Source organism: Chiloscyllium plagiosum, unplaced genomic scaffold (assembly GCF_037043375.1).
Source record: "Chiloscyllium plagiosum isolate Xiang-an unplaced genomic scaffold, Cpla_swu_hap1 HiC_scaffold_12, whole genome shotgun sequence".
NCBI classification, from domain to species: domain Eukaryota; kingdom Metazoa; phylum Chordata; class Chondrichthyes; order Orectolobiformes; family Hemiscylliidae; genus Chiloscyllium; species Chiloscyllium plagiosum.
The window spans coordinates 81,628,267-81,655,797 of record NW_028270150.1 but is presented as its reverse complement, the minus strand read 5'-3'; the positions used below and the strand labels follow the sequence as shown (position 1 = coordinate 81,655,797).

At 41.9% G+C, this 27,531-nt stretch overlaps 1 protein-coding gene across 6 annotated transcripts in view; it reads right to left on the bottom strand.

Moving 5' to 3' along the window:
* Positions 1-8,671: 8,671 nt before the first annotated feature.
* Positions 8,672-27,531, bottom strand: part of reps2 (RALBP1 associated Eps domain containing 2) — a 213,418-nt gene continuing 194,558 nt past the window's right edge. For 3 of the 6 annotated variants that reach the window (XM_087992406.1, XM_087992408.1, XM_087992411.1), the window contains 4 exons: positions 25,441-25,524; positions 21,292-21,431; positions 20,402-20,507; positions 8,673-9,863 (listed from right to left, as the gene is read on the bottom strand). In XM_087992406.1, the coding sequence (XP_087848532.1) occupies positions 9,795-9,863; positions 20,402-20,507; positions 21,292-21,431; positions 25,441-25,524 (399 nt within the window). In that variant the 3' untranslated portion in view covers positions 8,673-9,794. Of the gene's footprint in view, positions 9,864-20,401; positions 20,508-21,291; positions 21,432-25,440; positions 25,525-27,531 lie in introns of all 6 variants that reach the window. The other 3 variants (XR_015758764.1, XM_087992409.1, XM_087992410.1) reach the window with 3 other exon arrangements.

Here is a 27,531-nt window from a genome sequence, read left to right as displayed (position 1 = left end):
ATCCGTATACACTCCCTCAGTGCCGCAAAGCTCCAGTGATAATTACAAACCATAACCATAGAATTAGCAACACAGATACGGGGTTTTAGTCCAATTGCTCCTCCCTGGTGTTTATGCTCTACATTAGGGAACATGTTAAATTCAGCTCTGGTGGTCTTTTCTTTAATCCATGTTGGTTGCATGAAAGTTGGCCAAACTGTCTGGTCAGATGATTGCTGTGGCCTTTGTAAGTTGTTGTATTTGGTCTCTTTTCATTTCAGTTGACGACAGTCCCAGATATTAAATCAGACAAGGAGTTCAGTGAACGGTCTATAATTTATATCATTGTGACTTAGATTAAACATCCAGACTTAGCCACAATGGCAAATGAAGGTCTACACAATCAGAGGACATTTTACAATGAGTATTCTGCAATGGTATCCAACCAAGCAACCAACACAATGCTGGGACAAAGCTGGTTGTAGGTTCCCACACAGCCTTTGAGGAAGCAATGGCATGTGGAAGATACTAAAGATGATATCAGGGGTTAAACAAAGACTGAAAGGAGAATGCTTATCCGTCATTGTAGAGTACATAAATGATCTCTTAATCTGGATAATTACTCTTTGGCTGGGACAGCTACCAAACTATTGATGCCAATAGTCTCAATTACAGTTTTCTTAGAGTCATAGAGTCATAGAAATGTACAGCACGGAAACAGACCCTTCGGTTGAATCTGTCCATGCCGACCATTTATCCCAACCCAATCTAGTCCCAACCTGCCAGCACCAGGCCCATATCCCTCCAAACCTTTCCTATTCATATACCCATCCAGATGACTTTTAAATGTTGTAATTGTACCAGCCTTCACCACTTCCTCTGGCAGCTCATTCCATACACGTACCACCCTCTGTGTGAAAAAGTTGCCCCTTAGGTCTCTTTTATATCTTTCCCCTCTCACCCTAAACCTATGCCCTCTAGTTCTGGACTCCCCCACTCCAAGGAAGAGACTTTGTCTATTTACCCTATCCATGCCCTCATGGATTTATAAACCTCTGTAAGGTTACCCCTCAGCCTCCGACGCTCCAGGGAAAACAGCCCCAGTCTGTTCAGCCTCTCCCTACAGCTCAAACCGTCCAACCCTGGCAACATCCTTGTAAATCTTTTCTGAATCCTTTCAAGTTTCACAACATCCTTCCGATAACTCCATAAGTCTTTGACAAAGACCCAAGTGAAAACAACTCAGATCCTGCACTGAATATTGAGCTGTAAAAGTACTGGATTTAAAAAAAACAGTACTATACTTGAAAGAGATGCACCGTTCGATGAGGGAAGGTGTCGAGTACAGTACTGCAAAGTCATTTGATCCTGTGTTGTTTCACTTTTATGCAAATTATGTGGATGCAAGACCAATTAACAATGCCCTAGGTTAGTTATGAGGGAATAGTCAGGACAAAAGACACAGTTAACATTCGGAAAGTGATGTAGATCTTTTAAAAAACTGGGAGGTAAATGGCAAATTAATTTTGGATCATTAATTTAATATTGACAAATGTGAAGTTCACAAAGGAAGAAAAAATTAACTATATAGTAAATTAGCACAAGAGCCTTTCAAAGTGATATGAGAGCAGCAGTAGACTCTGTATTTATGGTCAAGATAGAAAAACAATTTAAAAAGCGCAAATAGAATGGTGGTACATAAGCAGATCAGTCACGTACAAGTGGTTCTTCTGTAATGCAATGGTTGCATTCTTGTGCAACTCCGCATTTTAGAAAAATCACGCTTTATAGAATCCCTAAAGTGTGGAAACAGGCTCTTCGGCCCAACAAGCCCACACCAGCCCTCTGAAGAGTATCCCATGCAAACCCATTCCCCATTACTCTACATTTACCTCGACTAATGCACCTAACCTATACATCTCTGAACACTATGGGCAATTTAGCATAGCTGATTCAGCTAACCTGTAATTCTTTGGATTGTGGGAGGAAACCCACACAGACATGGGTAGAACGTGCAAATTCCACACAGTCACTCGAGACTAGAATCGAACCCAGGTTCCTGGTGCTGTGAGGCAGCAGTTCTAACCACTGAGCCACCGTGCTGCCTGTTAAAGTGTTGATGATGTAATCGCGTTACAGCCAACATGCATTTTAAAAGTTTGTGCTTTAGAAACAGTTTGTCAATCGCATTACAGTGAATTTGTGTTAACGAATTGAGTGTTATAGCAGAACAACCTGTATGAGTTTAGGAGTTATGTTGAAGCTTCAGAATAAACTAGAACACTGGAATTAATGCAAAATGGGTAACCATGATTCTGCCCAGTGCACCACTCTTAGACCTGTAAGATCCCATTGTTTTTGTGAGCTGATATAATAACATACAGTCTTCTGAAGGCTCCAAGTCACTTAGCGGTTAAGGGCCAAGATAATTGATTATGTCCAATTGCAAATCCACGCTTTACTCGGTGATAAAATGCACATTTTCAGGGATGTCTTCAGTCCAACAATGAGCCCTATAATTTATCCTTCAGTAACGTGTATGCCACAGTATTTTTCTGCTTGGCCATCAAAGTGTGTGCTGGTATTACCCCTAAACTATCACGGGCAACTCATTCTGATTGTTTGAATCAAGCAAGTATCCTTATTCCCTCCATCTTTAAAATTTGCAATTAACTCAATGGCTTTTTCATTTAGCTGTTGAAACCTGTGCTGTGCTACACTTCTAGTTTTGTAGTTACAATTCAGCCATCTTCGGCTTTCGAAGCTTAATCAACTGACCTTTTAAAACCAAGAGCAATTTGTCTCAAAGTCGGTTGAAAAATAGATCCATGAGATTTAAAGAGCTGTTTTTCCAATTTACATCAGAAACTTTATGAATAATTATGGATGTGGCATGTATACCTCCATGACTGGCACTGTTCCCGGAAATGTGTAGAGATCTGCAGACTTGGTCAAGAAATCAAGCTTCCCAAGAACAAAGCTAAATAATCTGTCGGATCTAGCTGAACTGTTAGGAAAAGCACTATGCTTCAGTTTAACTTGTAACGAGTCGGGTTAATCCTCAATCAACATAACACCCTCCGATTAAAACACTAATCTGGAATAATAGCCATGATAAAGTGGGCATGAACTAGACTGGGGACTGAAACCCACTCAAAACTGGGGAAACTGCATTACTGAGAATCATTCATCACTGGCTTTTTCATCGCACAACCCAGATTTGAGTTTTGTGAATGCCTGCAGAAACTCTGTTGTTAAGCTAGTCACAAATTTACATATGAGTGGGGAGGGGGAAAAATACTGCAACACCTAGTATCATCACTTTGGATTGTTGTTAGGTGCTAAAGAACTTTCTGCAGCTATAGAAAATACTCATGCACTTTCCCCTGTTTTGTATGGGTTTCAGTCCCCCAGTCTAGTTCTTGCCCACTTTATCAAGGGTACTACTCCAGATTAGTGTTAATCGGAGGGTGTTATGTTGTTCAAGGATTAAGTGAGGTCTGCAGATGCTGGAGATCAAAGTTGAAACTTTATTGCTGGAACAGCACAGCAGGTCAGGCAGCATCCAGGGAACAGGAGATTCGACGTTTCGGGCACAGGCCCTTCTTCAGGAATGGAGAAGAAGGGCCTGTGCCCGAAACGTCGAATCTCCTGTTCCCTGGATGCTGCCTGACCTGCTGTGCTGTTCCAGCAATAAAGTTTCAACACTGTTCAAGGATTAACCCAACAAGTTAAAAGTTAAACCAAGGCATAGTGCTTTTCCTAACAGTTCAGCTTGACGTTTGGCTCTGTTCTTAGAAAGCCTGGTTTCTTGGCCAACATTCCTTAGTCATCCTCAGTAAAAACCGACTCACTGATCTCACTTCTGCTTGTGAGATGTTTCTGTGCATTGCATGATGGCAATAAAACTCACATTACAGAAGTCACTGCAATTCAGTGCATTTAAAGCCGTTTGAGAATGTTTTGAGAAGTGAGGTAAGGGCCTACTTCAATGCAAGATTTTCTTCTGAATGCACTCATTCAAGACTGAGGAATGGTTTCAGAGAAATTTGTTCACGCAGGAGTTCACAAAATCTGGGATATTTTATAACAGGATGTGGTTGAGGCACAGACAACTGCACCTTTGAAGGGAAAATTGAGTAAATATTTGGAACAAATGATGCAGCGTTGTGGAACCTGAGAGAATCTGACAATGGGATCTGGTTCGAATGACTCTCACAGAGAGCTGGCACAGATTGTGTATGCTTCTTTAGTGCTATAAATTCCTATTAAACAATAGAGCAGGCTGGCTAAGGTAGACTGCCCTTTCAAACATCAGTGCTAATTTATTATTTGTATTTGACTATTGATACACCTTGTTTACAGAGGCAAATGGGGCACAAATTAATCAATATTTGGAGTAAAATCTATTAAAAAGAGTGGATTTAATTCCAGAGAAGGTAAAACCAATGACTGCAGATGCTGGAAACTAGATTCTGGATCATTGGTGCTGGAAGAGCACAGCAGTTCAGGCAGCATTTGACGAGCAGCAAAATCGACGTTTCGGGCAAAAGCCCTTCATCAGAAATCAGGAATTAATTCCAGAGAATGCTAGAGAAACTCAGCAGGTCTGGTAGGCTTGAACAGGACTCTGAAGTCGTCATATTAGACTCAAAACATTAACATTTTCTTTTCTCTCCACAGATGCTGCCTGCCCAGCTGAGTTTGTCCAGCATTCTGTGTTTGCTTTCGATTTCCAGCATCCGCAGGACTTTATTTTATCTGGTAAAAAATCACACAACACCAGGTTCTCGTCCAACAGGTTTAATTGGAAGCACACTAGGTTTCGGAGCGACGCGAAGTGTTGATTTGTGTGGAGGTCCAAAACTGGAGATGCAACTCGAAAATAGTCATTATTACATTCAGTGCCCGAGCAGGTTTCGGGAGCCTGCCTGAGCATGTTGTAGGACCTGGTTGCAGTACTGGGCATGGAATCGGAACAGACAGCGACGGTGAGCGCTCAGCTCATCCTGAGACGCCAGACTGTGGCTACATGGAGTTAAGACTTATAAAAGACTTTAATATCTGTGTTTCTCATTCCTTTTGTCTTTGTTTTCCTTTATATCTGCTGGTTTTTGTAAAACTCTGGTTTTGTGTAACCAGTTACGAGATGGCACGGAAGAGTAGCAACTTTCGCTTCAGCAGCAGCATGGCAAAGGGACCCATAGCCCATGTCGGAGCATTTAACTACAAGGACAGTAAAGTTGGGACACTGTCTTTATTCTTCTGCCTTTACATTCTCGGTTTTGCTTTATTTTTCTGCGACTTAGGACGGTGCTGCAGAGTGGTGATACTTTACAGCGGTTTTCACTGCAATTTGTAACAAGATACATGTGATAATAAATAAATCAAATCAATAACCCGCGAAAGAGGGAAATTAGAATGTGGAACTCACTGCCCAAGTGTGTTTGAGATGAAAAGCACAGATGCATTGAAGCCACGAACACATGAAGGAGAGAGCAATGAAGGGATGTGCTGGTGGGTATTTAAGTGACGAGGGATTGGACAGGTTGGGTCAAAATTTGCAATGGCCTGATTGGATTTTGTTAAACTACACATAATTAGGAACGTGATGCACTTGGTAGTGTTCATCATGCTGGCTTGTGATTGGCCAGAACTGCTACAAACGGGAATGTTCACCCCACTAAAAAGGAAATATTCAGTGAGCAGTGAATTTCTCCCTCAGTGTATTTATTGGGAAAATATCTCATTCGCTGTGAAAGCTCGACACAGATCAGAAAACCATGACAATTAAAGTGCCACAAAAAGTGACTGGGAATAAAGGACAAATAAACTTGCATTTTTTGTACCCAGGCCAATATAATGAGCCTTTGACAAGTTCAGCAATACCATGTTAGGTGAGAATTCTGTCCATTGTTTTAAAATAGTTAATGGTGTTGGCACACATGTTCTGCAAGGCTTTGTGAATGCCAAATATGTTGTATAATTCCATTTCTCAAATGGAAATGTTTATCACAGTTTATTATAAACATGCTAGAGTGAGATATTTGTGGCCATCAGTAAGTTTTCATAGTCATTCCCCTATTACTCCTTCCTGGATAAATGCTGGGGTTGGAGGTGTTAAAATTCCTCTTTGCTGGAGTGAATGCCAAATTAAAAAGCTGTAACTTGTAAAAATCATAAGGTTTCACATCAGGTTGATTCCTACTGTAATTACAGGAGCACTGCTCAGGTCAAGAGGACTAAGTTGAAAACAGACACGAGAGAGAATGAGCGAGACCAAAAGTGTCATTTGATAAACAGTGATCTCTTTTCTTTAAATTGGGCCTGTTATATGAGGATGCTTTTTGTGTGTGAGTATCCACCAAATGGGTAGTTCATGTTGGAAGTGCAATGCATCAAGTGCTTCTCAATCGGTTACAGTGGATTTATTATGTAACAACAGCACAAAGCACACAGTCTACGTCTTCAATAGTTTATGGGAAAGTATGCAGATTGTTAGATAGTGGTGTATGAACCAGTAGATGTATAATAACTACACGACTGATTGAGCGACTGTTCAAATAAAACCGAGAACAATGAGTGTCTGGGAGCAAGTGCAAAGCAGCAGTCTCCTAACAAGGACTCAGATGATGTCATGAACTATCCATTAGGGGCTCCTTTGTAGAACCCACTGAATGCCAAAGCCAAGCCCCATATTAATACAGGATCATAACCAAACATGGTGATGCAACCTGAGTATTAGCTTATCATGAAATAATACTGCAGTATATATTTTACTGATATATTAGATTTCTAGTGTGTGCTTCAAGGCAACAACATATTATGGTGTCAAACTGATCAGAAATTGCAAAAGTAAAGCATTGAAGCTCAACGTGTCACATTGTCGTTAAATACATTGCTCCATTTTTGTTATCGTACATATTGGAAATATTACATCTAAATAGATCAACCTCATGCAAATAGCTTGAGGAAGATCTTTGCATTTGGTCAGATTTGCAAATTGGCGAGTGACTTATACCTACTAATGTTTGTGTCTACCAGTTCTCCCATTGATCCCTGCCGTAAGCAACATATAACTCGACTGGAACTTCAGGTTAGCTCACATTCATCATCTACATTGTTTCTTACAGTTAATATTTACAAGGTTGGAATACACTAGTCTCTAAATAGTTGGGACCAGATGCATCCAGGTTGCCTGGCTGGGGATACAGCCATGATAGTGGTCTTCTACCAAAGGTCTAATGAGAGTTAGCGAGCTTAGCGAAATGAGAGTCTTTGGAGTAAAGTGGGGGTGGGGATAGCTCAGTGGTTAGCACTGCTGTGTTACAGTGCCAGGGACCTGGCTTCCATTCCAAGCTTGAGCAACTGTCTGTGTGAAATTTGCACATTCTCCCAGTGTCTGCGTCGGTTTCATCCAGGTGCTCCCATAGTCCAAAGATGTGCAGGTTAGGTGAAGTGGCCAACAGTCTTCAAGAATGTACAGGCTAGGTGGATTAGCTATAGGGATTGCAGGGTTACAGGGTTAGGATAGGTTTGAGTGGGATGCCCTTCAGAGGATCAGTGTGGACTCAAATGGACCGAATGGCCTGCTTCCACACTGTAGGGAATCTATGATTCAAGAGCAGGACTCGACCATTTTATTCGCAAGGCATGGTTTAAAATGCCACCGACAAAATACAAACCAAGTACACACCAGTTTTAGAAACTTTAACAGATTTATTTTAAAAGAGTACTACCGACTCTGCAATGGTTTTTTTGGGAGGAGCAAAAGTTGTTATTCAGAAGAAAATATTTAAATCCTACAATCCCTGATACCTCTATTTAAATAACTATTCCACATTATGCATAATTCAGAATAAAAATATTGCACATCAGTACAAAGCAGACATAGGAAGAAAAATCTATAAAACTGACAGTTACAGTGAGAATGATTGTGCCCTAATGGGTTTACACACAGGCAGTTGCACAGAATACAAGCATGCCATTTCCAGAAAAGGTTTCGCTCTGATGACATGCAATTCTTTTGTTATTTTGTCTACATAATGACAAGTCCATGAGTCACACAGAGCTTTAAATTACAACTACAAGATGCCCATCACTTCAGAGAGCTGCTGAAACACAGTACTTCACCATTCAACTAGAATTCATAGTACAGAGGAACCTCGATTATCCGAACGAGATGGGTGGGCACTATTTCGTTCAGATAATTGATTATTCAGTTAATTGATTCGATGCCTTTCCTCTGGGGCTTGGAGTGTTCTGTTAAATCCACTCCCTGTTCAGGAGACGAGGCAGCAGCACACTGCACACAAGCCCTCACCCACCCACCTCCACCTGCCCCCCAAACCTCATCCAACACCGCCCTCCCCCACCCACCCCACCCCCAACCTTATCCAACACTGCCACCCCACTCCCAAACCTGTTCAACACTGCCCCCACCTGCCCAATACTGACCCCCACCTGTCCCCACCCAAATCCAACACCGCTCCCCATTCGCCCCCTGCCCATCCCCCAACCTCTCCAACACCACCCGCCCCCCCCAAACCCATCCAACACCGCCTCCCTGTTCGCTCCCTGCCTGCCTGCAACCCCTCCAATACTGCTCCCTCCCCCCACTCCCCAAACCTGTTCAACACTGCCCCCCTTCACCCCCCCACTCCTGCCTGCAACCAACCCTGTCCAACACTGCCCCACCATGCCACCACCCCCACCCCCCTCTCTAGGGCAGCTGGTCTGGACACCAACGACAAGGCTGCTGCCTTCTGGGGGCTGAGTCTCCAAATAGCACATAACCACACACACATCTTTTTACTGCAATGTTTTGACAGGTTCCACCTTTGTCCTATAGAGGACAATGTTGAAGAGATTATCTGGGGAAGGGGGGTTTAGAGTACATGCCTCTGTAGAACTCCAGGGAATGTATGTGAGGGGAACGCGAGAGGGTGGGAGGTCAGTCATTTGGAGATTGTGCCTGCCCTCCCATCGATGTCCAGGACTGTTCTTGGCAGTATTTCAGTAAGCAGAGTTCAGTTTTGATCACTGTAAAGAAAATACGCAATCAGTATTGGAAACATGTCTTGATATAATGTTTCTATTGGGACCTTGAGATCTCCTTCGGATAATCCGATATTCGGATAATCAAGGTTCCTCTGTAATATAGAACATATTGTACACAAGACTTACGATGAGAAAATTACCCACTTGAAAGTTAACATTGTCTTCATTATAAATTTCCTTAAAAATCTTTTTTGCACAATTCATAATATTGTTGAATATTGGAAAAACAAATAAGTACACACATTTTATGAAGTGCAAAATTTGTTGGGATGGGGAGGGGAGGGAGCAAATGGCGTTGAACACATGGGACAGATCTGAAATGAGCAGGTTATTTGGCAAATTCTCAGATTGCTTGGCTTTCCTCCTGGTTTGTAATGGTTTTGGACTGTGCATGCAAAAGTCACTAACAACATAAATTGTGTTTTCAAATGAAAGCCATTCGTAACCATGTTAACAAAAAAAAAATCACTCTAGTACTTGTCACACAGGTTGGCCAGAACATATTGTCCTTCAAAAAACTGTACATTTTCAAAGGTCACTGGAACACGCAAATATATGTGTTTGCACCAGGTAGGTTTTCCTGCTTATATGCTCAGTTTGTTAAAAATTGATGGCACCAAGAGAAGTTATTGGATCACAGTGGTCTGAATTGTGCTTACATTTGCCCTGTTCCTATCCAAAGTTTCAGACTGCACACAGTCCTCATAGCTGAGCTTCTGCTTTCCTGCCCATAAACTTGTTGAAAAGTGAAGCAGTCACGTCTGCGAGACTGGTCGAAGCTGCTCCAATTGAGTCTCTAGTGCAATCCGTTCTTTGCGAACTTCCTAAGAGAGATACAGAACTTGTATTACATGCCAGTCTAGTCATTTTATACAACCAATATTCTTAATTAGCAGTGTGTGTTGTATTTTAAACCTTTTGAAGACAGCACAGAATCAAAGCATAGTGCACAAATCTTATGGGAGTACAGTCAGGTGGGTATTGATGGGTACACGGAATACATTGATATCTTGTCTTTGAAAACTAAGCTCCTTGTTCCAAAAAGCACAGATGGCTATAACAGCATTACCACCATTTTTAATGATTAGGAATGAAGACCACTCAATACAAATCTGAAAGATTAAAAGCAGTAGAGTCAGAGGCTGTAATTAGTGAGTTCTCAAATAAAGGAAGAATTTCCATTAAAATTGTTCCTATTTTATCTGAGGTGCCCCACTGCACCTCAAAAAGACTTTTTAATTAGTTAAGTGCAATGAAGGAAAGAAACACCATCAATGTCTGTACCACATGTTCCTGCAAACAGTAAACAATAATGTCCAGATAATCCAGCTTTTGGTGGTTGACGAGAATGAAGCTGGGCATAACTCTCTTACCAACCTTCAAAATAAAGCCATGGAACATTTTACATCAATCTAAAGAGAGAGTTGATGGGGCCTTGGTTTCATGCTTAATTCAACAAAGATGCAAGGGAAATATGCAACTATCGCTATTGTATTTATGCTTCCTTTTGAAATCAACAACAACCTCACAATCAGTTGGGCTTGCAGTATGGTTCACTTTTGTGTACTGGAAGCTACATATATAAAGTCACAGGGCCCTGTTCTTTACAGGCAAAAACAACATTAAGATGGGTTATGTCTGCTTCAATTCAACAAAGTAGCACTAGTCGTTCTACAGTTAATTTCTCACGGAAGTGCCTTGACTAGTCTTGACCCCATTACTTTAAAAACTAAGTTTGGTGGTTCACTCTCAGTCATCACTAACTGTGCATTCTGCATGGTGATACTTCCAGCAGTCAGAGCAGACTTGCCAGCGAATAGCACTCTATGGGATAAATGCTGTATTTCCCTTAATTCCTTCTCAATTCTGGAGAATTCTCCTATTAAATACTTGACAAAAAGATTCCACAAACCCTTTTTTTTGTAATGCTCAAAGCCCAGAAATTACATTTTGTCTCATTAACGAATAAACACTTAAAGTATTCTGCAAAGATTTCAGGGGTTTACAACCAGTAGCTCTGAACCTACATGAGGTTCATTAAGAACTAATGTGTGGTTCCCAACATTGATGATCAAGTCCATTTCAATGGTAATTAAATGGCTTGTTGTTTTAAAACCTTTTATTAAGAGTTAATTATATGTTCTCAAGTACAATTAACAACTTTTTTGTTTAGAAAACCTTTACGATGTTAATCAAATTTACTATTTTTCATGATTATTGGCAGGTGCAGCAGTATTTCAGCTCTAAATACAGTGCTTTTGACTAAATTTGGAAAATAAATATCCTTGTATTAACATTGTGAACCCTTGCTCTAGATTGTACAACTATGATGGTAAAACAAAACACAGAGTTGAGAAATAAGGATATTTGTTAACAGATTATCCAACAAATATTTATGAAGCTTAATGGCCATTTATTCTGAGAATAATTAGTAGACACACCATGAAATATTTACTGAATATTTTTAAAAAAAGTTTCCACATTCCTGACAAGTTTGGCATTGTAAATTTATAAATTAGCATTTATAATGCTAATTACCCATGTAAATTTGCCATGCTGTAATGACATCCTCCCACCAGTGATGGCAACGGAATATTCAATGGATGAAAATAAGAACAAGAGCCCAATTCTTTTTCTCGCCTTTAACACCCACTAAGTTACACTTGGTCTTGGCTGAATAGTTCTTGTAAAATTTTTCAAATGCAGGGAAATGCCGCTCCCCTCAAAGAAAAGTCAAAGATGTAATTATTTTTAAACTGAGCATGCCCAGGAATAAAAATTCCTTTCAGGATGTTCTCCTAGCATTGACACTTGCCACTCTTTGTACAATAGAAGGCACTTGCTCAAGATCCTCATTATTAATCATGGATTCTACTTAAACTGACTGCGAATACAATGGTGATTGCAGCTTCTGATTTCCATTCAGGGGATGTGGGTTTGCTGCCCGGACCAGCATTTATTGCACATCACTAGTTTCCCTTGAGAAAGTGGTGGCAAGTTGCCTTCCTGAACCATTGCATTCCATTTGCTGCAGGTGCATCTACAATACTGTTATAGAGAGGGAGTTGCAGCTGACTTGTTCCCATGTATCTGTTGCCCCTTGACTCTCAAGGTATGAGTGGTTGTGTGTTTATAAAGTGCTGTCTAAAGAGCCTTGCATTTCTGTAGTGCATCTTGTAGATGGTACACACTAATGCTGAGTGTTGTAGATGGATGGAACGATGTCTGTGCATGTGACATCAATCTAGTGGGCTGTTTTGTTCTGGATGGGGTCAGGCTTGAGGTTCTTTGAGCTGGACTTTTCCAGACAAGTAGAGAGTGTTCCATCATACTCTCCATCACTGTCCATCATCGACTTGTGCCTTGTCGATGGTGGACAGGCTTTGGGGAGTCAGGAATTTACTGCTAAATTCCTAGCCTCTGACCAGTTCTTGAAGCCACAGTTTTTAAATGGTTGGTCTCGTTCAGTTTCAGGTCAATGATAACCCCAGGAGATTGACGATGGAGGATTCAGTGAAACGCCAAGGGGAATTGGCTGGATTCTGTCTTGTTGGAGACCGTCATTGTCTGCCATTGTGTCAAGCGAATGTTACTTGCCAGTTGTCAGCACAAAGCTAGATGCTTTCAAGTCTTGCTAGATTGGATATGGACTGCTTCAGTATCTCAGGATTTGTGAATGATGCTGAATGCTATGCATTCATCCGGAAACATCCCCACTTCTGACCTTATTATGGAGGTCGTTGATGAAGCAGCTGAAGATGGCTAGATGTCAAACACTACTGTGAGCAAGTGCTGAACCTACAGGGCCTGCATTCTGTAAATCTATTTTGAGAAGTTTTGACCAAAGTCTCTTCCTTTTCTTGCTAAAAAGGAGGTTGATGATTTACTTTTTGTGTAAATACAAATAACAAATAAGTGACATGACAAAAGGGGGTGTTGCTTTGTCCGAAGAGAGACATCAAGGGACATTGAATTAATTACCTAGGAAATGTCTACTGGCAGAAATATATAAAACCTGTGAAATAACTCCAGAGTCCAGTATTCCATCACCCTTTACTTACATGTGGAGAGTCCTTGACACTGATCTAGCTCTTTCAGAGCCTACTCTCAGAATGAACACAATCTTTGACCTTCCTGTTAATTTTGTTTTTTTTTTAACATACTGACCGTAACACCAGCCAGCACAGAGTCAGACCCCTAAACTGAGGGGACTCTGAATCTCCTGTTTATTTTTTTTTTAAACAAATTGCAAAACACAGTTTACAAAAAACAGTTAACATTTACAGCTGTATACGACAGCAATTTTACAAGGGAGAGGAGCAGCAAAGCCAGACCCCAACCCCTACCGTTCAACCAGTTTACAGGGAGATGAGGAAACCTCAAATCCCAGTTTCAAATATGACAAGACAGTGACAATGACATTTGTACATAAAAGGACAATCCAGTTACATAAACGGTGCATACAATACAGACCCAGCAAGCCCCTGTCCCTCCCACGTTCCGGCCACTCTAAGGCATCCCGCCCCTACGCACCTTCTGGCTCTCGGTCCACCCCATGCCCCTTCCAGTTCTCATTCCGCCCTGACACACCTTTCGACCACCTCTAGGACAGCCTGCCCCGGTACCCGCCCGGGGTGACAGCAGGCAGGATGGCCTACCCACCTTCCGGCTTCACTAACCACACTCAGCACCTTTCGACCACCTCTGGGGCAGCCCGCCCCTGCACCTGCCCGGGGTGACAGGACCTTCCTGTTTTTTTTTCCCAGCACCCATGGTGTGTGTGTGTGTGCAGGTGTAAGACACAGTGAAAGACACAAAGTACACGAATCTTTATTCAAATTCCACCACCAGGAAGATAGGAAAACACCCACCTTCCTGTTTATATCTGTCAGCCAGAGCTCCCTGATTGGGTCTGTTAACCCAGTCCAATCAGGGAACTCTTATTCTATGATGTCCACTTAGCTGACCTCATCACAGTCTCTGGGCCTCATGTACAGTAGCCAAACCTAAACATGCTGAGAAAATTTGAATCATATCAAAATAGAATTCTTACTGTTGCTCTCTGAATCCAGCAACAAGTGTCAGATGATAAACTATTTTTTAAAATGAAAAGTAAATTTACTGTTGTCTCCATCTTATCTTGTAATCAACGCCATCACCTACAGTGTCTCACCCAGAACACATTATGGTTAGCTTCTTACCACAGATTTAATACACTGTGGCAGTTTTGGTTGTACTGTAACCAATTTTTCTTATAAAGTTCATGACCGTTTCATGTTCTGTCCAAGTTATAATTTAAAATCAACACTTCTCAAAGCCAACATATAGTTACAACTTCTAGTGATTTTTGAGAAGATTTGTAGCTCAGGTTGATAAGTATATAAATTAGCTTGCTGGGCTTGAAGGGTTGTTTTCAGATGTTTCGTCACCATACTAGGTTACATCATCAATGAGTCTCTGGTGAAGCACTGGTGGTATATCCCACCTCTCTATTTTTAGGTCTTGGTTTCTGAAGGATTATGTTATTTCCAGTTTTTCTTTCCCCAAGGGAAGGTAAATAGGGTCAAAACTGATGTGTTTATTGATGGAGTTCTGGTTAGAATGCCACGCCTCTAACTTCTCCCCTAAAAAATGAACAGGACCTGTAAGTAAAGGGACTTTAGTCCTGAGTAATTCTTCACTTAATTAATTGGTTGACAGGTTATGGGCAATGGTGGATCTTTGCCTTGAACAACTGCAATCTTTGTGGCAATGATTCCTCCATAATGATTTGGAACACCAAATTCTGGAAGCTGAAAATCAGACTTCTGACCATTCTACCCACCAGCATTCTCCAGTTAGAAAAGGATCGATTTACCATTTGTATAGTTTAAATGCTATATGCATCATTCTAGGTCTGACTCACAACTAACGCACACCTTGATCAAGCTGTCACTGGGTCCCAGTATATTGCACTCTGGTTACAACTGAGCATAAGGTACCATTTGTCATGAAGTCAGAACCAGTGAACTCATCTTAAAGATTTCCATCGCTTTCAAGCTTGTTATCATTTTTAAAAGACTCATTCTTGAGAGGTGGTTACTGACAAGGCCAGTATTCCTCACCTCCCTATAACTGCCCTGGAGAAAAAGTGGTAATGAACAGCCATTATGAGCCACCACAATGTCCTTGGTGTAGGTACACTTATAACTCAATTCAAGGATTGTGATCCAGCAATTAAGGAGTTCCCATTTACCTGTTGCCCTTACGTTTGATGTGGGAGAGACCAAAGGTTTCAGAGCAACCAAAAAAGCTTTTTCAAAAGCTTGCTGTGTTGCTGGTGCATACTGCTCCTGTTATACACCAGTGGACGAGGAAGTGCCTGTTTAAAGATGGTGGACGGCATTGGCTCAGGTTGCGGCTTCGATTTGTTTGGTGGTGAGCTACTCTCGGTGTTGTACTGAGCAATTGTTAGATCTGCGAGCTGACAGGTGCCTGGGTCTTGACGAACTTCATCTTAGGATCTTAAAAGTGGCCGGTTAAGATAAGTTGATATATTGGATTTTAATTTTCCAAAATTCCCTATATCCCTGGAAATCTCCATTAGACTGGAAAATAGTGAATATAACTCTATTACTCAAAAAGGGAGGAAAGCAGAAAGCTAGAAACAATAGGTCATTTAGCTTAACATTTGCCATCGAAAAGATGATGGTCAAAGCTGTGATGAAGGATGTTATACCAGGATTTAAAAAAAAATTCAAAGTAACCAGGCAGACTCAGTATGGTTTTATGATAGGCAAATCCTGTAAAACCAATTTAGTAGAATCCTTCGAAGAGTTAAATGTAAGCTGTCAGTAAAGGGAAATCAGGGGATGTATTTTACTTAAATTTCTAAAAGGCATTTGAGAAGGTGCCAGATCGGAGGTTGTTGCAGAAAATTAAATCTCATTGTATAAAGGGCGACATATTGGCAAGGACAGAAGATTGTTTCGCGTGAGCTTGCCAGTGATAAGTGGGTCAATTTCTAATAGTGGTGCGCCACTGGGGTAAGTGCTAGGCCTCAGCTTATTACATATTAGAACTAACTTGGGTGAAGTGATGGAAGATATTAGTTGCTACATTTGCCAGTGACACAAAGATAGGCAGCAATGTTAGTTGTGAAGAGAATATAAGGAGGAACCAAAAAGGTATGGATGGAGTGAGTGGGCAAATATCTGGAAAATAGAGTATAAAGTGGGAAACTATGAAATTAACCTTCTTGGCACAAAGAATAAATGGTGAAAGAATGCAGAGCTCTGAGCTGTAGTGGAGTCTGGGACTCCGAATGCATGAACTACAAAGAATTAGTTGCAGATATATCAAAATTAGGAAAACTAATGGAATGTTAACATCTACCTTGAGGGGAATTAAGAACAAAAGGGAAAGTTCTGCTTCAGTTGTAGAGGGCACTGGGTGAGACCACATCTGGAGTACTGTGTACACAGTGTTAGTCTTCAAGGATATAACTATGTTGAAAGCTGTTCAGAGAAGGTTTACAAGGCTAATGTCTTGTTTGAATGGGCTGTCCTATGAGGGACGACTGGACAGATTAGGCATTTAGAGAAGTAAGAGACAAATTGAAACATAAGATCTTGAGGGATCTTGACAGTACATCTGCGGAAAAGATGATTCCTCTTGTGGGAGAATTTATAATTAGGGGGTCACTGTTTAAACAATCAGGGGTTGCCTATTTAAAACAGATGAGAATAATTATTCTTTTGAGTCCTAAATCAATGGAATTCTCTTGAAGAGGCAATAGGAACAGAGTATTTCAATAACTTTATGGCTGACATAGACAGATTCTTGACAAGCAAGGGGCTGAAAAGTTATTGGGGATAGGTAGGAGTGTGAAGTTATTAGATCAGGCATGATCTTACTGAATGGCTGACAGATTCTGGGGAGCAGATGGCCTACTCCTGCTCCTAAGGCATATGAGCACTGTTGGAGAAACATTCATCCAGGCAAGAAGGAATATTCAAGCACACTGCTAACTTATGTCTAGCAGATAATGGAAAGACTTTGGAGTGAGTTGCTAAGTTACTGTAAAATACCCAGCTAATCTGTTCTTAAATATTAGCCGATCCAGTTAAATGTCTGCTCACTAAGAGCCCCCGGGATGTCATTTGTGGCATGGTTAATGATTATAATATGGATGAATGTTAATTGGAGGTAGCTGGACACTCATTCACCATAGTCAATGTCAGGCATTTATGTCATATCATGCTATTTGCTGCTCATCATCCCAAGTCTGAACGTTGTCAGTGTCCGGCTGCATTCTGCTTCATTACTTATCACCTACACCATCACAGGCATCCCCTCTCACTCTTTCCTCTGCTCCCTATCTTTTACCTGCTTAAATTCTATTGTATCTTTAACCTTTTTCCAATTGCGAAGAAAGGTTATTGACCTTGAATGTTAACTCCATTTCTCTTCCCACAGATGCTGCCAGATTTCGCCGAATGCACGCCACACTTCCTGTTTGCATTTAGGCTTCCATCATATTTTCCGTCTCTATCTGTTAACTGTCTGGTGAGGTAATTTATTGCCACAGGATGAGATTGATTAAACTATATGATATTGTAACACCCATAACAGGTACCTACCATGGTTCAGTAAGTTGCAAACTGGCTTTCAAGTTAGAAAGTGGCGAATTTAAGTCCCACACCAGAGAATTCAGTGCACAGTCTGAATTTCCTGTGCAGTCCTGGGGGGAGGGCTGCATCATAGTGCGAGCTACTTGTGTTCCTCCAGCTGGTGGAACTGGCAGCTAAACCTCTATATAGCTCCTCACTAAAGCTTAAAAACTCTGTCAAATAGAGTAGTATTAGTTCTGAAAAATAATTTGTTTGGTTTGCTTAAAACATTAAATTTTGCTGCTTTCTGCCCTGTGGGTTTGTGAAAGTGTTAACACATCAAAAAGTAGCCTTCAGTCTCCCTTGAATCGAAAAGATTAACCAAGTGTTGATTTTTACGTTTAGAGGAAGTCATGCTTCAGCTACATGAAGTCCTGGCTAGACCACACCTGGAGCACTGTGCACAGTTCTGGGCAGTACACTTTTGTAAGGATATACTGCAGGGTAGATTTACTCACATAATACCTGGATTCCAAGGTTTGAGCTTCAAGGAGAGATTCGACAAGGCTCGGGGATTGTACCCTTGGAATTGAAAAGGTTAAGGGGTGATTTAATCAAAAGTTTAAGATACGAAGGGGAACAGATAAGGTAAATGGGGAGAGCCCATTTCTGTGGATTGGGGAGTGAAGGACTAAGGGCACAATCCACAAAATAGAATCATAACTCTGCAGCAGAGACTGGGAATCACTTCTTCACATAATGGGTTTTGGAAGTTTGTAAGTTGACTCCTTTAAATAGTTAAACCAATCGTTAATTGCTGGATGCTAGATTAATTGTTCATTTTAAAACTGACATGGATAGATTTTGTTAAGTAAATGTTTTAAGGAATATGGGACAGAGGCGAGTATTTTGAAGTGTATCACAGATTAGTCACAAGCTCATTGAAAGGCAGAATAGACTTGAGGCACTAAATGTTCAAGCTCCAGTCCCTATAGTTAACACTGTGCTGAAGTGGTCACTCTTGTGACTATTAGTTGGCTGTTTGATCTATAGAAATAGCACAGATAAGCCCAATATTATCCTCACCCAAGCCCCAGACATTTGACATCTCATGGAAGGTTGTTGAACAGAGCTCAGGAGTCAAACTCTGGTCACCTTTTCACCCACTGCACAAGGTGGTGTAGCTTGCCTACTGTCCATCTACTCCCTAGGGACTTCTGCTTCTCTACCAAGCTTCACAAACAAAGGAGCCCCTAAACTGACCAGGAGAGGTTTCAATGCCAATAAAACGAGTGAGCTGATATTGTCTCGAGATATTACCAGCACAATCACGGTACAACTAACATTTCACCTCTCTCCAAGATAATGCAGCTTACTACAACTTAACTCTCCTTAGTTAGACATAGGACTATCATTAAAAGGAATTGTGCTGCAAAACAGATTTCACAACGTCTATCACTAGGGCCTGTAGCCAAAGAGTACATCAGGGCCCATCAAGTAGAGCCGGGGGCATCACGGGGGCCTGGTGAATTCTGTTCCTATCCCTGATTGTTGTAGTTAGGTGCCTAGCAGTTCACAGTTGCACTGACTCTGCCAAGTGGTCATAAACCATCAAAAATGGGGCTGTGAATGCAAATGCTTGCTTTTACAAGGGATTAAGTAGTTGACGGGTGTAATAGCAAAGAAATGTGTTGGGAGCATGGCTGGCAATACATTGACAAATGGTCTATAAAGGGTCATGAGTGAAAGGGCATAGAAAGGGAAATGAAATGCAGTTTGAGGGCATAGGATGGCATGGAGGAGGAAGTGGCATAAGTTGGTGTAGTTAGGATAAGGATGAGGGAGGAACTGGGATTTTTGATTGTTTTTTAAAAAAAGCAGCTGCGAGAAAGAGCACAGCACGTCTGTGCAGTTTACTGGGTAGAGGGCCCAGCGCACACTGGCAATCCCTGCTCAAATCCCAGAACAAAAACCAAGCTGCCATCTGGAGAACTTTAGATGAGATTCCCTACAGTATGAAAACAGGCCCTTCGGCCCAACAAGTCCACACCGACCCTCTGAAAAGTAACCCGACCAGACCCATTCCCCTACCCTATATTTATCCCTGACTAATGCACCTAACACTATGGGCAATTTAGCATGGCCAATTCACCTGACCTGCACATCTTTGGATTGTGGGAGGAAACTGGAGGAAACCCAATCAGACACAGGTAGAATGCGCAAACTCCACACAGACAGACAGTCAGTGAGTCTGTCCTGGGACAGTGGCTCAAGAGTGGAAATTCAAACTAAACCGTGCAACCTACAGTCTTTGGCAGTGAGGTGGCTGTCAATTCTCCAAACACTAAATCATTAGCTCACTGCTTGTTCAGAAATAATCTTTTTAATTCAAAAGCAGTAGGCAGGTAAAACGCATGATAATTCTTAAAGTGTCAAAACAGTAAAGGGAGTGAACTACACTCTTAACAATAATTTCTCAACATTAAGATACTGCAAGGTGTCCAATTCCATCCCAAGACTGGCATCATTTGGAAGGTGAGGAGTGAAATACCAGCCCAATGTATTACCCAGGTCGCGACAACAGCATATCCACAAACATTGGTATATCCATCGTGCTTATAGCAAGACAATTTAGACTTGGGTAAATCAGTACTTATAAACAAATATACTAGTTGTATTAAAAATAGATGGAATTTTTGCTGCGATAAAGAGTGATCTGCTTTTACAGCAACTATAACATTCAACTCTCCAGCTCTGTGCGGTTATCTTACTTTGAATTGCTGCTGTAGTTCACCATTCAACCTGACCAGAATCATATTAGCCTCCTTGTTTTTGCGAACAGCTGTCTGAATGGCTTTTTTATGCTTGGAAGGCATTCTATAACAAGAAACAAAAAGTTATTTTGTTTTTTTTTAAAAATGATAATGAAGGCAGTCAAATCCATAATCATTTTCAGTTCAACATTTCAGTGAGTGACAAATTACACCTGTAATGGGGATCGCTGATCATTGACTGTCAACAGGTAAGGTCTGAGAGATGGGGGCTTTATGCACAATTTTGAAGTTTCAGGCAAGTTGGATTTTACTCTCTTCCTGAAAAAACACTCCCATCATCTATCCATGATTATTTGGTTTGCAAGAGACCTTTTCTTGCTGATCCAGGGTTATGTTTTGCATGGCTGTGCGGGTAAGGATTAATGTCTAACACACAATACAACTAGCGGACTCCGCTGATATTAATCTGAGGTCAAACAGAGTTGAGAACCAGCACTCCACACTGAATGGAGGATTTATCCTGCACCTTTCTGTCAATAATGAATCCCCTTTTTTGTGCCTTTCTTTCATGACTAATAAAACAGGGTTTTTGAATTGGGAATTTTTTTAAGCAATGCAGAGTAAGCAGACACAGCTGGTCTAAGGCCACATAACTCAGCTTTTGCTGGTGACCTTTAACTTCTGGAGGAGTTGAAGCTCTGTACAATACACTGTCCGTTTCTTTGGGTTGCACATTGTACATAGTGGCTACTTGTTTTCCACTTACTTGAAGTGGTACAACGCTGAGATAACAGTACGGAGACTACAGCTAAAGATCGTAAACGTTGTGCACTAAGATTACGTTAATGCTCTGAATGACTGCATACTAAAAGCAACACAAATATTACCTTTGCAATGGTTGGTGCGGTTTTGCATCTGGTGCGGAAGTCGAATTCAGTCGAGGCAACTGTTCCTGACTGTCCCCCTGGCTTTCAGGCCGGTGTTTTCTACGAAGAGGTTTTATTGGAGGCTGGCGAGATTTCACATCCTTCATGAAAAGAAAAAGAGCCACTTTGTTGGTTATTCTTCCCTCACCACTTGATCCATTGTTATATTTCCAGGAACACCACAACGTCAAAACGTGCCCGAGTTTGGATTGAGAAAGACTCATTTGGTCTTTCCGGTCTCAGCCAGTAGGTGGCAGCGCTCTCACTTCTGAGTCAGAGATTTGTTGGTTTGAGCCCCCCTCTTGGGGGGGGGGGACATTAGCATGTAATCTAGGCTTCAATGCAGCACTGGAGGCAGGCTAAAATGTCAGAGGCAATGAGCAGAATCTTCCCAGGCCCTAATCGATGGGGTCATTGGCAAGAAAAATTGGGAAAAAAAAATCGTGATGGAAAGCAAGGAGCTTTGCAACACCGATAGCAAAAAGACCCATTTTTCCAAACAAGTGTTGAATGGCAAGATAAAATTCTCATGAGCAAAGAGATGCATTAACATCTCACAATGGGAGGGAGGCCATTCAGCCCACGTATCTGCAGCTCTTCACACGAGAATAATCACCTCATTCCCATCTCCTGTTTTCTCCCCATACCCTGCACACTGCTTCTATCCAAATAATCATCTAATGCCCTCCTAAATGCCTCAACTGAATCTGCCCCCAACCATACTCAAGACTTGCTAATTTGTGGGTGTTAAGCTGAGCCCTGGCATTTCTCACACTTGACTTCTGGTTGGGAGAAAGTGAGAACTCCAGATACTGGAGCCAAGTAGGTATTTGGCACTTGGGGCCCTCCCCCCTGCCATTTATCTCTCAGCCTTGGCACCACCCTCTGGAATGGTCCTATCTGTCCATCTTCCTCCCCACCTATCTGCTCTACCCTCCTCTCCAAACTATCAACTTCACCCCCACCTTCATCTACCTATCCCATTCCCAGCTGCCTACCCCCAGCCTCAACCCCCCTCCCATATATCTCTCAGCCCCGTTGGCCCACAAGCCTCATTCCTGATGAAGGGCTTATGCCCGAAATGTCGATTCTCCTGCTCAACGTATGATGCCTGACCAGCTGTGCTTTTCCAGCCCCACACTCTTCGACCTGACCTCAGGTTACCCATTTAACCAAAGTTCTGATAAGTTGGGTGAACTGGAGAGGGGCAAGCAGCAGAATGTTGATGAATGGCCTGTGCCAACAACCTACACAGCTTTAGCTGGTTGATATCCTGCAATGAGCTTGACAGTACTGCCCAGGTTTTGAAGTTTGTTGTTTTTACTCGGTGCAATGGATGGGTATTTCTGCCTTTGACACATGCGCAGTTCAATATGGAAATCCAAAAGTTGCGAGTCCCAGAGCATGTCAATGGGATGCACTGCTGACTTTCCCACTAATGGCAATCTTTAGAAGTTAGTGAACTGACAGGACCTTGTTTTTTTTACACAATGTGATATAATTGTTAACTCCTCTGGAAAAAAAAAGTATGTCTTATTGATAACTGGGTTTTCAATAGTGTACAAAACCATAACTACTGTTGAATAGTCTCTTTGGTCCTGAAAAGAAATTTTGTATTTGTGAATAACAAGTTTTATGTAATAAGTTTTAGTGGAAATAAAGTTTTAACTTTTAATGCACATGGTCCAAATTTTATGCCATTCTCTGTAAAACTGACAAAACAATAAAGACTAATTGGTCCATTTCACCTCCCAGTTTACTGTCAGTGAGAATAATTCAATGGGAAAGTTTATGTTGTTTGATGACATCACTGCTGCTGGGTGTCTGGAGAGCCAGATCCAAATTAATGCTGGGAAAGGAGGAATCCACACCGTAGACAATAATCGATTCTGTGGGGTAGCCTTTTTTGTTTAGGTTAGTGGTATGCATGATCATTTCACTGCTGACTATAAAATCGGAGACTATATAAATGTTTGATTGCTATGCTGACCCATTGGCTTCCTGCACACAGCAAAGAAACCAAGAGGAGATTTGACCAAGGGGCCATTCCATTGGGATTCAAAGGGATTGGATGAGGATTATTCCACTGTTTGATGAGTCAGTAAATTGAGGACATAAACTGAAAACCACAGGGCGGCACGGTAGCTCAGTGGTTAGCACTGCTGCCTCACAGTACCAGGGACCCAGGTTCGATTCCTGCTTCGGGCGACTGTCTGTGTGGAGTTTGCACATTCTCCCCTTGTCGGTGTGGGTTTCCTCTGGGTGCTCCGGTTTCCTCCCACAATCCAGAGATGTGCAGTTCAGGTGAATTGGCCATGCGAAAGTACCAATAGTGTCAGGTGCATTAGTCAGGGGTAAATATAGGGTCGGGGAACGGGTATGGGTGGGTTACTCAGAGGGTCGGTGTGGGCTTATTGAGCTGAAGGGCCTGTTTCCATACTGTGGGGAATCTAATCTAATCTATTGGTAGTGACAGAGAAATGTTTATAGGCACTGACCTGGGACACAATTAATTGGTATTTGGAGAAGTGTGCGCTGACAAATGAAAGTCAGCACAAAATCATCTCTGACCAACTTGATAAGATTTCTTCAACAAAGTAATGGAGCGTTAATGAGATTGGGTGATTAATGTGCATGTAGACTTTCAAAGGGCCTAACTGATGGTGTTAGCAAAACTAAAGCCCATGGAATTAACAGGATAATGACAGCATGCTTACAAAACTGGCCAAGGGACAGAAAGCAGGGAGTAGTGGTGAACATTTGTTTTACAGACTGGAGGTTAAGTACACAGTGGTGCTTTTTGGGTTTGTTACTAGCCCATAGCTGTTTTCATTGTGTTTTACAATTGCTTATTCAGGACATAATTTCAGAGAGAAACTGTTTCCAGAGACAGAAGGAAGGACTAGTAACTAAAAGTTTAGGTAAAGGTAAAAAAGGTTCAGAAGAGATGTGAGGATTTAAAAAAAACCCAGAGTGAGTTAAGGTGTAAAATACACTGCTTGGAATGGTGGTGGAAGCATATTCAATAGTAACTTATATGCTGGATAAATAGGTGAAGCAAGGATATGGGGAGGGATTCATACAAAATCTCCAGGAAATGAAAAAAAGCGCACAGTAAGAAAAGCCCCTGTCTGTCCTTGGCTTCCTGCTATGGGTGGGGGTGTCATTTACGTCAAGAGATACCCATCAAAACACAGCAACAGGAAGAATTTCAAACAGTTTAATAACAAAAAAATCATGTACTTGAGAAATAAAATAACTAAGAAAGGTGGGTGGCAAGGGCAGAGAAATGGAACAAGGTGATTAGATTTCACACCAGAGTCAATGCAGACTTAACGGTTCTTGCTTTGGTGTCCGGTTCAGCCCGAAGCTTGGTTTTAAAGCTCTCTTTAAAAAGGAATTGATTCACTGTGTGTAGTAACATGAAACAAGTGAATGCAAATAGGCAGCTTATCCTTGTCCTCACACAATTATTTCTTCATTCACTATGTCCTTGTAAACTAAGCTATGGTTTTGTCCTGGTTTTGCTGCTGGCCACCAAATCCCTCCAAACAGCCCAATTTCTACCTTGCTGCTTTTGTATTTCTATTCGGACAATTTGCACATAGTTGATGCCAGATGCTTCACCCATAAGCTTCCCCTCATTCCTTAAACGCCAGAACTTTCTTTGAGCAAATAGAAGCATGAAGTAACATAGCGAGAAAAGAAATTTCTGTCTCTGATTTTTCGCTGTAGAGAATGGTGAATTAATAGATTAAGAAGTCATATTGTGTCTGAGGCTATAAACTGCAGACTATAACTAAGCAGTGACAAAGACAATTATAGGGTTACAAAGACCATAACTATTCCTTAAATTCAGAAATCATTAATCAGACACGTGTTATGTTGAGCATACATTGCCTTAAGGTAGGGTTTAAGTTAATGACATTATGTGAGATTGTTGCCTCTATTCACAAGGAACCCCGTCTCTTTTGCTGATGTTTTAATTACTGACAGGGAACCAGGCGCATAAACCATGAAATATACTCCTTCGAACTTTGACCTGGAACAAAAGAAATTAAAAAAAAATTGATCTTGCAAATATCAAATGCTTGCACATTCCGAGCTAACCTTAATTGGAGAGCTATTTTCTTCTCCAAGGTTACTTGGTCTCGTCACTCGAGAGGATAGATCGGTTAATGATTCTTTGTTGGCCTACAAAATCAAGTGTACAACAATGAGTTCTGGATTAGTTTTCCACAGACTACCTAGTTGAAGATGAGATGAGAATGGAATTTCTTTGGTCAAACCTTTGGGTCATCTGACCTCACAATTCCTTACGTAGCTCAAAATGGTGTTTTGTTTTGTAACACTCTTGAGATGCCTTGAGATGTTAAAAAGGTACAAGACGTGGTGGTGCAAGCAGCTAAAACAATCCAAAGTGGGCAAACCCTCAGGAGGCCAGAGCAGGAGAAACAGAACAGGAATGCAAAGAAATTCAGATGACCCATTTCAGAGGTCTTTGCTGGGACCTAAGGGCTGTGGGGTCATGAATCGGTGGAAGTTGAGTTTTAAAAAATTGTGGTGCGGGGGGTTGGGGGTTTCAAGTTGGCATCCTGGCTTCTGGGACTGTTTTAAATTATTTACAAGCAGATGGTGAGGAGAGAGTGGGAAAGCTTCTTGACTCCAATTAATAGCCTGTTAAACTCTGTATGGTGCCTGTCTGAAAGCCTACAGAAAATTGCTCAACCTCTTGGCTTGCCATGGAGTTCTCTGTTGAACTCAGCAAGGCGGCCACAGCCTCCAACAGGGTAGGTGGCATGCCTACCTGCTTGCCTTTGGCACAGGCACCACACTGACAGCGCCATTCTCTTGGCTGTGCCTCTGATTGAATTGAATTTATTGTCACGTGTACCGAGGCACAGTGAAAAGCTTTGTCTTACGAGTAATACAGACAGATCACAGAGTTAAGTAGCATAGATAGTAAATAATAGGTAAACAGCGGCAAAAACAAAAACACAGGTACAGGTGAATGTTAAGAGTTTGAGAGTCCATTCAGTATTCTAACAACAGTAGAGTAGAAACTGTTTCTAAACTGGCTGGTGCATGTGTTCAGGCTTCTGTACCTTCTCCTGATGATAGAGGTTGTAGAGAAACATTACCAGGATGGGATGTATCTTTAAGAATGCTGGTGGCCTTTCCTTGACAGTGGGCCTGGTAGATGGATTCTATAGATGGGAGGTTGGCCTTTGTGATTGTCCAGGCTGAGTTCACCACTCTCTGTAACCATCTGCAATCTTGAATGGAACAGTTGCCATACCAGGTAGTGATGCATCCAGACAGAATGCTCTCGATGGCACACCTATAAACGTTGGCAAGGATATTCACCGTCATGCCAAATTTCCTCTGCTGCCTGAGGATGAAGAAACGTTGATGGGCCTTTGTAACCAGTGTGTCCACATGAAGAGTCCAAGAAAGCTGGTTGTGGATGATGACTTCCAGGAGCTTGACATTCACCACTTGTTCCACCTCTGTGCTGTTAATATATAGGGGGGCATGAGTAAATCCCGCCAAAAATCAATAATGGGTTCCTTGGTGTTGCTGGCATTGAGAACTAGGTTGTTCTCAGTGCACTATTTTTCCAGGTCTTCCACCTCCCAACTGCAGTCTGTGTCATCGCAATCTGAGATTCGACTGACTATGGTGGTGTCATCAGCGAACTTGTAAATGGCATTAGTCTGGTATTTGGCGATGCAGTCATGGGTATACAGTGAGTACAGTAGGGGGCTGAGTATGCATCCCTGGGGGGCTCCAGTGTTGAGTGTTAGTGAGGATGAAATATTGTCCCCAATCTTCACTGATTGTGGCCTGTGGGTCAGGAAACTGAGGATCCAGTTGTAGAGAGTGGGGCTTCGTCCGAGATAAAGTCTGTGATGGTGGTGGTGTACCCGCCCAAGGTACCTGCGGACTGTTTGAACATGGCCCAATCAGCTGATTCCAGACAGCACCGGAGTTGATCCTCTGCCTCCTCCAACCAGCACTGGGCCTGTATCCGCGAGGGGGTCTCCTGCTTGAGCTTTTGCCTGTAAGCCGGGAGAAGGAACATGGCATTGTGGTTGGAGTTCCTGAAATGAGCTGCTGACCCGAAGTTCCTGAATTGGCCACTGACCTCAGCTCCCAGCCAATTTGGTCATTTGAATTCAAACATCACGCTCCCAGCAC